Source organism: Nannobrachium achirus, assembly GCF_963921795.1.
Source record: "Nannobrachium achirus genome assembly, chromosome: 17".
Lineage (NCBI taxonomy): Eukaryota > Metazoa > Chordata > Actinopteri > Myctophiformes > Myctophidae > Nannobrachium > Nannobrachium achirus.
In genome coordinates, this window is record NC_137824.1 from 18,033,888 (window position 1) to 18,046,258 (window position 12,371).

The 12,371-nt window shown below is 44.3% G+C and overlaps 1 protein-coding gene across 1 annotated transcript in view; it reads right to left on the minus strand.

Moving 5' to 3' along the window:
• pdlim7 (PDZ and LIM domain 7) overlaps nt 1-10,504 on the minus strand; it is a gene marked incomplete at its 5' end in the record, with an annotated part of 78,950 nt that extends 68,446 nt beyond the window's left edge. Inside the window, one exon of the mRNA XM_080745462.1 lies at nt 10,409-10,504. Within this exon, the coding sequence (XP_080601588.1) occupies nt 10,409-10,504 (96 nt within the window). The remainder of the gene's footprint in view (nt 1-10,408) is intronic.
• Between the last annotated feature and the right edge of the window lie 1,867 nt (nt 10,505-12,371).

Genomic DNA, 12,371 nt, shown 5'->3' on the forward strand with positions numbered 1-12,371 from the left:
TACCTCAAAATACCTCAAAATGTCTTCTAAATCCGAATTTTTTAAATGCTATGTTTCTTTATCTGTGGTGCTCAAAGTTTTTAACGTCAAGGGACCCTAGAATTATATGTAGGGCCGCCGACCCCATATTACGTTTTCAGCGACCCCCCAGAATCAAATAATTGAGATAATTGAAAATAATAATTGAAAAGATATATTCAAAGATTTGCAAAAAAAAAAGAATGCCGCGCTGCGAGCTTGTATATCTTTTTTTGTATCGTGAATTTTTGTTAGCCGTTAGCCAGGTGGTCAGACAGGTTGGTCCCAGTGCATTTTCAGAACCTGTTTATTGTAAACGATTAATCAATCTATCAATCGATTGTGTTTTCTGGCTTGGATCAATGGAACTACTGTAGTATAATTAATTACACAACACATTTTTATTATGATTCTTTCTTAGCGTTTTGCCAATTATTTGGGGGCCCACTTGCAATATCCTCACTGACCACCAGTGGTCCCCCAGCCCACAGGCTGTTCTGGGTTCAAGACTCTACTAGACTCTTATTTAGGGCTGTCACAATTATTACATAATCGTCTAATCGTGATTATTTGACATTATCGCAATTATTTTGTCATAATCGTCATAATCGTGAATGTTGAAAAATTTCAGAAATAGTGGAAATAGCAGATCTACAAGCTCACAACGCGTCGCATCGCGACACGTCGTGAGCTTGTCGATCGGCTATTTCCACTGTCAATGTTATTTTTTAAGTGGTAAGTTGTCAAATATGTAATTAATTTCTTTGTGTATTTAGGTTTTGTGTCATATCTGCCATGTGCAACTTCAAAGCCTAAAAGCCAAACAGAAATGTAATTGTCAATGACAAAAACACAATTAAATCGTTAATCGCCAATTATTTGAGTGACAATTAATCGTCATGTAAAATGTCATATCGTGACAGCCCTACTCTTATTGGTCTACTGCTAGACCAACAAACTAGACCAGACCAATCACAACAGAGTTCATCGCCGGGCGTTTAACTCCCCGCTAAACGGACAACTTTTTTTTATTCTTTCCGCGGCTATTTGGAGGCTTGCTGAGAGACAAGCTTGACCTTACATCAGTCTCAACTGCACAGCTGATGCGAGGCCAGAAATATCCCTCCGAGAAATGGAAAGCCAAACCTGTAGCATGCAGCCGCGGTCGGGGTTCCGAACCGGCCGCTAAATGGCCTGGCTGGGAAGAACTGTAGTAAGGGGAACATAAGAAAACCTGCGAAGTAAATCGTTACGAAGAAATTTCTTCACCAATGTGTTTCTAAAGGTGTGTAATAATATGTACTAAAAGGTTGAAATTCAACTCCCGGGGGAAACCTCATAAAAAAACTGATTTGTGTTTGTGTCCCATTAACTTTACTATACAGGAAAAAACTACAAAAAATAAATCTGCTTTAAGTAACATGTGAGGGGTCAATCTAGGGGTTTTTCATGATGCTGAATCCATTGCAAGCATTTGTTTTGCACGAAAAACATTCCATGGGCGATAAATGGCCCCCACAAAACAGTGAAAAGTGACGATTCATCACTAAACCATCGTTTTGTGGGTCCGATTTTAGCCCAAGGAATGTTTTCCGTGCAAAACAAATGCTTGCAATGGATTCAGCATCATGAAAAACCCCTAGTTTGACCCCTCACATGCTACTTAAATCAGTTTTTTATGAGGTTTCCCCCAGGAGTTGAATTTCAACCTTTTAGTACATATTATTACACACCTTTAGAAACACATTGGTGAAGAAATTTCTTGGTAACGATTTACTTCGCAGATTGGTCAAATATCTTATAAAATCCCCTTACTACTGCCCTAACAGTAGCACTAACTCACCTCAAAGACAGACAGCGCTGCTGCAGCCGCCGGGCCAGCAACAACAAACAGGAGGCATTCACAGCTTTAAAAAAGAACAGCCATGGCACACAAGCTCCCTCTGTGGGATTATCTATCAGGTGGCCTTGAATTATTAATTCACCCGCTCCCCCCTAACAAGTCTACCGTTACTGTTGAGTTGAGAGAGAGAGTGTGTGTGTGTTCACTTTTAACTATACTTGCGAAGGCCCAATGCAAGTAGGTCTATAGAAGAATTTGAGAAACACATTGTGAGGACAATTTGCCTCATTTATACTTCCAGTTGCACGTTGGTCTCACGGACAGCAAATAGACGATCATCTGCAAGCTCTCAACGCGACACAGCCAGCGACACATTGTGAGCTTGTATATCGGCTATACTCTCGGCTTCGGGGGTTAGGGTAAAACGGCAAAATGTAATTGCTGTTGTCCCGAAACGTTTGTCTCGAGGCACGTTCACACATAGACTTCAAAGGGGGCTTGAGCCCCTGCTCTTTTACCAGTCTGTAAAAAGTGCCCTCTCCAGACCATGATATACAGTTTACTTTTTACTATGGTGAAAGAAATGGAAATGCCCTCTTCCCATGTCATACATGAAGGCAGCATTCAAGAGAATTGCCTTGTCCAAACTCTCCTGAACTTGAATACAGCATCTTATGTTGAAAGAATTGCCCTCTCTATGTAGAAATCCATGCAGTTATGCAACATCTCCATTATTGATTTGATTGTGCTTAGTTCAGTGTGGTATCAAGTGCCGAAGATAGCCGACCTCCAAGCTCACAACGCTGTGAGCTTGGAGGTCAGCTATTTTCAATATTTTCAACAAAAGTGCCCTTTTTAGAAGTTTCAGCCCCTGCCTCTCTAACATTCTCTGCACGTCCCTGTTTGTCTCACTAGTATAGTAATATGAAATGTGTGCGTGTCTATTGTGTGCGCTCAGGCGTGTGCGCGCATGTGTGTGTGTGTGTGTGTGCGCGCGCGCGCGCGCGTGTGTGTGTGCGTATGTGTGCAATCAACAGGCAGTCTAGTTAAAAAGGTCAGCCGCAGCCACAGCAAAGGACTGCGGGCCTCATCCAGCTGTGGCACCGGAGAGAGACGTTCACAGAGCCCGGCACCACCACCACCACGCTTATTAACGTGACTTCATGTGTAATTTCCTCCAGCACGTTAACGTTGCGAGTCCGGCCGAGCGGCGGGCGGCATGTGTTTGTTGATAGGAAGCAGATGGCTCCCCCGAGGGCCTGGGAGCAGCGCTATCTATCGCCATGTTTATACCACCACAACGCCAGCAGATCTGCTGAGAGGAGAGAGAGGGACGGACAGATGGATAGATAGCTAGACACGCTTATCCGCCAGGGAGGGATATGTGGGGTTATGCTCCCCCCAAGCTGGTCTTAATAGAGAGAGGGTCGCAACTGCACTGATTTCACTGGGAAAGTATTCCCTCTGACGCTGGAGGAAGGTCAGCTGACAGAGGAAATGAAGTGTCGCTGGACATATTGGATGTCTGTCCAGGCACGTCTCGTTCAGTGTCGACTGGATACCTCATATCTCCGTGATAATTTCACCTTCTTTGTTTTTCATTAGTCAATGAGTCAACGAGTGGCTGCAACTGGAGAAGCTTATATATCCTCTAGTGGCGTTTCAAATAGTGCCCTGTATATCCTGTCTGTCAGGTGGAAACCTTATATGATCAAAACTCTTTCATTTCAGGATTCAAATTCAAACCGTGGGCAAAAGTGAGTCTGCGAGTTCAAAACGCACCGCATTGCAGATCTTTTGATGCTTTTGCGTGACACTAGTAATATGATCAAATAGGGCATTATTAATTTACTGGGAAAAAATTACAAAAAGATAAAACAGGGAGATAAGACTGAGCGTTTCTGACCAACAACAGCAATGATTTGATACTTGGTCATGTGCAAGTGTCATGCGAAAGTGGCAAAAACAGCAGATCTACAAGTTACAGAGCTTATGGAGCTGATTGGAACAAACCACCTCCTCCTCCTCCTCATTTCCTGAAAAGTCAATGGTTTTGTTTGGACATACAAGTTTTCCTTGCCCCGGCGGCGATGACATGAGACAATGGGCCAGTCTGTTGGCACCCCAAAGATGGATATGAGAAGAATCCCTGGAATGCAGAGAAAGCTGCGCTCTCTGGTCTCCTCTCCCGGTTCGCACAGCAGAGCGGAGCAGGGAGGAAGGAAAATGTGTTCACAGAAGGAACACGAGGGCCAACATCCTCCCTCGCTGCACTCGGGAGAACAAGACACAAGAAGAGCCAGGCGGAAAGCTTATGGACAATGGACGTCCATCACATACAGTAGTTAGCACTCGCATCTGGAGCCAGCAGAGCAGTGTGTGCCGTTTGGTTTACTGTATTTCTTTTATTTCATTATTACTAAAACAATCCACACACTCTTTTTTCTAAATCAATAACAGAAGAACATCTGCAGGATAAACGCTCTGATATACAACTTATTGAAGCGTTTCGAAGAAATCGGAGGCCCAAAGCCCCCACACATAAAACCGTAATCCTCCCCTTTTCAAATCATCCCATCTCAAACGTTCCCTCATCCACCACAAATCAAACGCTAAAGACACATTGATCACAGGAGGCGTTGTCGGCTTTGCCTCCCAGCGTTTCAAAAACGGAGCCTTTTGTCCCGTCAAGTCCTCGCCGGGGTTCTTTATTGCGTAATCCCTTTAAAGTGACTCGTCTGAGGAGGGGGGGGGGGGGGGGGGGGGGGGAGAGATGCTTATCTGACGGCTTAAGACCACCCACGAAACCGACGTGCTGTAAGCCCCCCCAACTCTCCGCCGTCACCCCCCTCCCTCCGCCGCCTGTCCGTACCTTGCAGCAGTCTTACCAGCAGTGAGGGAGCACAGAATATCTTTGAACTTTACATCCCCGGGAAGGCTCGTTTCAATCCAGCAGTATTCCTGCGGGATTCACTCGATTCCTTCATGACAGGCCAGAGCAGTGTCGACAGACGGGGGAGAGGCACAGCTGACAGGCAGAGGGATACCTCTGTTAAAGGAGTAGTTCACCCTAAATGACGTTTCTTCAAATGATTACTCACACCATGGAGACTTGACTTTAATACGTTTATTTATTTATTTTTATTTTTTTGCATTCCTAAATTTTGATTATAGTAAATTTACCCCCATCAGGATTCCAGATGGGGGCCCAAATCCATTCGGGTCCCCATCCGGAATCAATGGGGGTACATTTCTTGCAATCAAATTTTTGTCTTAGGACTGCAACAAAAACAACAAAATATTGTTGAACTCAAGTCTCCATGGTGTGAGTAATCAATAGAAGAAAAGTCCTTTTGAGGGTGAACTACTCCTTTAAGTCCCACCTCACCCAGCTGATGTCTGGCTTGCTCAGACGGCCACAACGAGCGCTCCAGGGCGTGGGGAAGCAGTTAGTCTGTCTTTGCTCAGGCACACTTTCGACAAATAGACCGGGCCGGGGGTTGAACGGGTGACCTTTTGATTACCAGTCAGACCTGCCTCTCTAAGACAGTGGTTCTCAATCTTTCGGTCGGGACCCCCAGGGGGTCCCCAAATTATTTTGGGGGGTCCCCAGAGGATTATCTTAATGTGCAACATTGTTTTTCTCACTCAACGGTAAACAAACCAACATAAAGGCCCATTTTTAACCTCTCAGCTACGGCCGCCCTGGAGCAGACAACACGGGAACGGCAGGGAGAAAAAAACCTCAAGCAACAATCCTGAGTCACACGTTTACGGCTCCCATCATGCCCCGAAGCCAGAGAGAGGCGCTACTGGTCCGGAAAACACTAGGTATATATTAGCCCACAAATCACTTGTTTGTCTTCTTCTTATGACATCATTGAACCACCCGTATCCACCCTCTCCCTCAGGCTACTAGACAGCTCCTGAACGCTATATGATGACGGCATAGTGAGTGAGACAAACAGGGAAGCGGAAAAGGGCTTCGCAGTCGCACAGTTCAAGAGAACATGTGAGTCATGTTTCTATGACAGGAAGGAAAGTAATCAAGACGATGTAATGTACCTGAATTGTGAGCAAACTGGCTTAGGTCTGCACCGGCTGGTGATTAAGGAGAGATATGTCACCGCACGGGGTTGCATGTCACAGGCACGCACAAAACCCAAAATGATTCATAGGGTTGCTGTCCTTGACTAGAACAATGGTTCTCAACCTGTGCCCCAAATTATTTTGGGGGGTCCCCAGATGATTAACTTAATGTGCAACATTGTTTTCTCACTCGATAGTAAACAAACCAACATAAAGCTTAAGTGTATAGATAAGAGGGTATCTGCACATTTTTAAAGTGACAATTTAAGGACTTTTTAGAAATTGTGAAAATAGACGATCTACATGCTCACAACGCCTCGCAATGCGAGGCGTTGTGAGCATGTAGATCTGCTATTTTCACAATAGGACCGAGTTATACAAAATGTAATCTCTCAACTCTTAGTGCTCGTAAGGGTGGGGGGGTCCCCAGTTAAAATATGATTATTTTGGCGGTCGCGGCCGGAAAAGTTTGAGAACCACTTGTTTAGAAGACATTTTTTTCTTAGTCGAATCATATGGGAATTCGTCGACTAATTTGATTAGTGTTCCAGGGGATCCCAAGCTGTGAATGCATTTATATAGGAAATCTATTTAACCACTTTTGTTTTAATATCGATTTCACGATGGCTACTGACCAACAGACTGGCAGAGTGAAAGGTTTATATCGGTATCTAGAATTTACAAGAGAGGGGAAAAGCACCTAAATAACGACTACCATATTATAGATAATAATCAGTTAAAAGAAAAGTGTTGTTTGAATATTGTAAGACCAACCCCACCGACCAACCACTTTCAAGGTGGCGTCCCTCTCTTTGTGTATATCACTAAAAAGGCAAAAGATTTTTTTCCCCCCAAACAATAATGGAAAGGTTTTGCCTTTTTTGTTCAAGCTGGTGATTTGATTCAATGCCAACCGCTACTGCTGTAAATTCCTGAGCCTTGCCCTCCTCTATCCCTAAAAAAAAATCAAACCTCGTTCGAAGTGGAGCTGTGAATTTGAGCAGTTCCAGATCTATGCTTTTGATTCTATGTGTTTTAGATCTATGAATTCTAAGTGTTCTATATATAAATTCTATGTGTTCTAGATCTATAAATTATGTGTGTGTGTGTGTGTGTGTGTGTGTGTGTGTGTGTGTGTGTGTGTGTGTGTGTGTGTGTGTGTGTGTGTGTGTGTGTGTGTGTGAACTGTAAACTGTTCCTATGAGTGAGTGGTGAGTGTGCCTGGCCTGCACAAAACAGCGCCCCTCCTTTAACTAGTGTGTTGTGTGTGGCCACTCAAGGTATTGCCAGACTACGGACACGGCCAGCCACCCAGCCACCCAGCCAGCCACCCAGCCACATACCCACGGACATACCTGTCTATTGGGAGCTTGTGTTCCACAGCTCCAAAAAAAAAGTTTGGCCTCCCTTAATACGTTTCTGCATCCATCCATCCGGCCTTGTTTTGGTGGAAGAAAAAGTGTTTGTCGACGTGCGTCCAAAGGGAACATTGTGTTTTGTTCTATCTGATGCCTGCCAGACAGACTAGTGAAACGAGCAGGTAAAAGGAACATGTACTGGCAGGTGAGAGAGAAATGATTGTTGCTCTCGATGCAGGTTAAGCTGGCCTTACACCTGCTGATTTTACGGTCAAGTCGTAATAAAATCCTGACGAGTCAAGGCGCGCTCCCGCCATTCAGTCGTTACTCAATCGTTGAGGTATGAGGTGATAGTTTGACACGGTTTTTAGTTTTACCCATATGAGACTCGGATTCAAACAGGTTTGATATTCTTGCAAGTCGCAAGTCAAAACTTACAGAGGCATCTCACGTCTAAAGACTGACCTCTTTAAAAAAAAACATTGGAACACAGGCAGGTTTTCTTTTCCATTTCTTGAAAAGTAACAGTTTTGGAGAGGCAACACACACACACAGACACACACACACACACACGGGCACAAACCGTGTATCTCCAAGTTTCAAATTTGTAATTTCTTTCGCAAAGCAAAGCCCTGCTTCATCATACAAGGCCGTCGCACAAAAGTAGCGAAAACAGCAGATCTACAAGCACAAGCACAACGCCTCGCGGTGCGAGGCGTTGTGTGCTTGTACATTGGTTGTTTTCACTAGTTTAAATCATTTTTTTAAATGATAAATACAAAACAAACAATTTTGGACATACAAGGTTTCCACCTGACAACGACGATATACACAGGTAAATTCTATGTAAATCAGTATAATGTTCAAAGGTCACCTCAGCCTCTAAGGTAACAATACAACACTGTCAGTGGAAAATGACTGCATAATAGAACGTCTGGTCTGCCAGCAGCACCGTGTGTATGATTGTGTGTACGTGCGCGTGTGTGTACGTGCGCGTGTGTGTACGTGCGCGTGTGTGTGTCAAGGCAAAGAAACACTGCACATATAAGGCCTGGAAATGGCTTGTTGCTCTCCTCATCCTCTTTACACGTCAACGGCAGTTTATAAGAGAATCAGAGAGAATCCATTTAAAGCAGAGATCCAGTGACCTAAAACGGACACATTAACGGCACAGCGTGTTCCAGGGGACGGATAAACAAAACAAAGCCCTACCCATCATCATCATCCTGCTCCTCACATCCTTACAGGGAGGGGAAGCAAGCATCACCTAATACCAACGGAGCGAACGCCGGACCCCCGGCAACAAAACAAAACACACCGGACCACCGCTTGCTGACATGCCTCGAGAAGAATGTCGAGAGCGAACGGCAAATTGGAAAAACTAACAGAAACCCGATTCACCGTCAAGGTTTATTACCCCTTCCCCCTCCCCTCTACGGTCTAAAACGGATCCTTAGAGCCCGATGCATACTCCACTTTTAGAGCCGAATTTATTTCGGTTCGGCTCTGTCTAAACTGCAAAATGACATCATTCGGGGGAACCTTCGGCGGCTGTTCGGTGCCGCCAAGACTTTGTGACTCCCCGAACCGAACCGAAATAAATTTGTCTTAAAGTAGAGTATGCATTGGCCATTACAAGTTTGTAACTCTGAGAGTGTACGAACAGAACACTCTCAAGAGTTAAATTAACACTGAAGATTTTACTTCCAGATTGGGATGAAAAAAGAGGATGCTATCAAATGGGGGGGGACAGGGGGGAGTATCAAACTGAGACACCTCGAAATCAAAAAAGCTTGAGGATCACTGGACCAAACGTATAACAAAAGGAGGATAGAATCCAGATCAGGTTGGGTCATCGTTGCTGTGTGTGTGGTTGTGCTTGTGTTGCAAACGCAAATAGACGCTTCAAAAATAGATCGAAGCCCTTTATACATAGAAACATAAGGCAGAGTTACGGTGCTCTGGCGGGGTGACAGTGGGGGCTAGAGTGTAACTGGTTGCCGCATTCTTTAGGGAGGGAGGGAGGGAGGGGGGTCCCTCCACCCGAAAAGAACTAGACGGGCGGGGGTCTAACACGGACGGAGTGGCTTCCTTTATTGACGTCATACGGATCACGTCACCACTCGCCCCCCAAAATGTGGGAGTTGGGGGGGATCATAAATTCTGGCCTAAAATTACTGGGGCGGCTCCAGACTTACCATCCCTGGAGGGATGGTGGTTAAGTCTGAGATAATTAAAATAAATAAATGCAAAACGGGTTGTCGTCGTCGACGGCTTACGAAAGATGTTTGGGGACAGAGTTTCCGCCTCTGCAGGCGGTGGGGTGTGCACCAAGGGATCTGGTGCTGATCGGCGTGGTGGTTTGAGAGATACGCACAGAAATGTGAGGGGCATACTGTAGTATAATGTACATATATAACTGTGCACACACACATGCTATGTTAACTAGAGATCCCATGGAACCCCCTCAAGGACCCCTTGGAACCAGTGTTCTAGACTTCTCGATCCATAAAAACCCGTTCATTCATTAAAACCCAGGAAAGCATCTGTCATTTTAGATGTTTGCGTTGGCTATAGAGGGTATGCGCGTGACATCATCATCATCATCATACCCAGTTATGCGGGAACGTCTACTGACTGAGTGGCAAAAAACTACTTTCTTCTCTATAATCACAGTTATTTTGGCATAATCGTCATGATCGTTTCCATGTTGAAAAATGTTCATATATATTTGTACACATTTTCAAAAACAGTGGAAATAGCAGATCTACAAGCTCACAACGCGTCGCGATGCGACGCGTTGTGAGCTTGTAGATCGGCTATTTCCACTATCAAAGTTCTATTTTAATTATAAAGTTGTCAAACATGTCAGTCATTCCTTTGCATATTTAGGTTATGTGTCATATCTGCCATGTGCAACTTCAAAGCATACAAGCCAAACAGGAATGTAATTGTCAACGACAAAAACACAATCGTTAGATCGTTAATTGCAATTATTTGAGTGACGATTAATCATCATGTAAAATGTCCTAATCGTGACAGCCCTATCAACATCACAGATACAAGAGGAGTACAGAACAAAGCAGGAAGGTGTGCTTACCCTTGACACGGTGAGGGGCATGCTGAAGTCCTTGCCACCCTGCAGCCTGAAGCCCCAGGGCGCTGGGCCTTCCAGGGTTATGCTGTATACGTTCATGGCCTTTGGGAGAGAGAAGGGAAAAACACAAACGCTAATTAGTTGGATCGCTTGGAAAACATTGTGTTCTAGAACATTGTTTCCCCCCTCATGAGTCATGCTTCAATGTCAACTATAGGAGGCTGAACAATTGAACTGGGGAGAAAAATGGGAAGACAGACACTGAGGAGGATATCGTCATCAGAGATAAGGTCTAACCTACTGGCTTGTGAGTGTAACCTACATACTTATGGAGTTCATTAACACTGCTCTCTGGCACACATTTGCATTCAAGAGTCAGACGCGTTAGGAGTGCATATTATAATAATACTTTAAACACCCCGTGCGTGCACTGCACCTGGAACATCAGCGGACTATTAGTAGAGATGCTCCGATTGCGATTTTTGGGTCGATGTCGATCACCGATCAACTGGAATCAGTATCTGCCAATACCGATATTCCTGATCACAGCGTCAAATCCGTAAATTCTTCCATTTATTGTGTTACTGTAGCAGCATTTATATATTTAATGATTCTTCTTACAAAACATTGACATTGTATATTAAGTATAAGGAGATCGCTGGCTGAGATCCTTTAGTATCCAATTCAACTTGTAGGAGTTGAAGCTGAGGTTAAATTCAGTCTCACAGATAAATGTTGTGAAAATAGCTGATCTAGCGACCAAAGCCGATCGCGACCACTCACCAATCAATTGTCACATCTCTAACTATTAGATTCAGGGTTCAATTCACTATAGAAAATGTTCGTCAATTATCGTGAACTTTGGTGTACATTATACACTTGACAGAATGCCAATACAGCTATAAGGCAGAAGAAAGACATGTGACTCAATGTTTAAACGTCATTTGAATGGTGCATTTTGCATTTATGGCTTTTTAAAGATTACAACCCCTATCATGTAATTCTAAGAACCAAGGGCAACTTGAGCCACCGCCCGGGCCGGGGCAAAGGCACCAAGTGACTTACGGGCATAGGGACTGTCTGACGTGACCTACATACCTGCACCCTCACTCCACTCTTTATGTGTGTCCCCCCCCCCCTTCCTCCCACTCCCCACTACAAGATAGCAGCACTCATCATCATGACATACAGCCCCTTGCTGCCATCCAAGCCTACCTTGTCCTAGGGGTGGGCGATATGGAAAAAACACAATATCACAATATTTTTCCCAAGCGGTATCACGATACATGATCTTATCGCGATTCTTTCTTGTGTTTGTTTTTATGGTTATTTTTCAAGTTACTTAACAGTACAACTACCTACAAGGTAACAAAAACTGAAAGAAAAAGGAGTGAAGACCATTTAGACCAGTGGTCCTCAAAGTGGGGTCTAGGGACTCTGTGGGATCCTTTTGGGAGGTCTAAATTGACCCTTACAAGTATGTAACAGTATATATTGAAACCAAATGGACCCATATTTGGTTTCATTTGTATACTGTCAGAGTTAAGGGGAGACCTTGACATTGTATGATTGAGAACTACTGATTTAGACCAAAATGCAGGTTTAAATTAATTCTGCAATGAATCTCTGTATTAACAATTCAACAGGATTTTTTCATAAGGCTCCCTCATTGCATCACGATATATACGATATCTCTGAAAAGGAGAAATTGTATCGTCTCAACGATATTTATCACCATATCGCCCACCCCTATACCTTGTCCTGTGGCGTTCGCTTGGCAACCCTAACCTGATGAGAGGAGGTCTACAGCCAAAAGGTGGTGAGCTCTCTCTCTCTCTCTCTCTGTGTCTCTCTCCCCCTCCCTCCTTCTTGTGACAAGAGGCAAGTCCTTGCTTCTCCACGATCCTCAGAGGCTATATAAGGAATGTAAAACTACACCAAACTATTTCAGCCCAACACCCACATG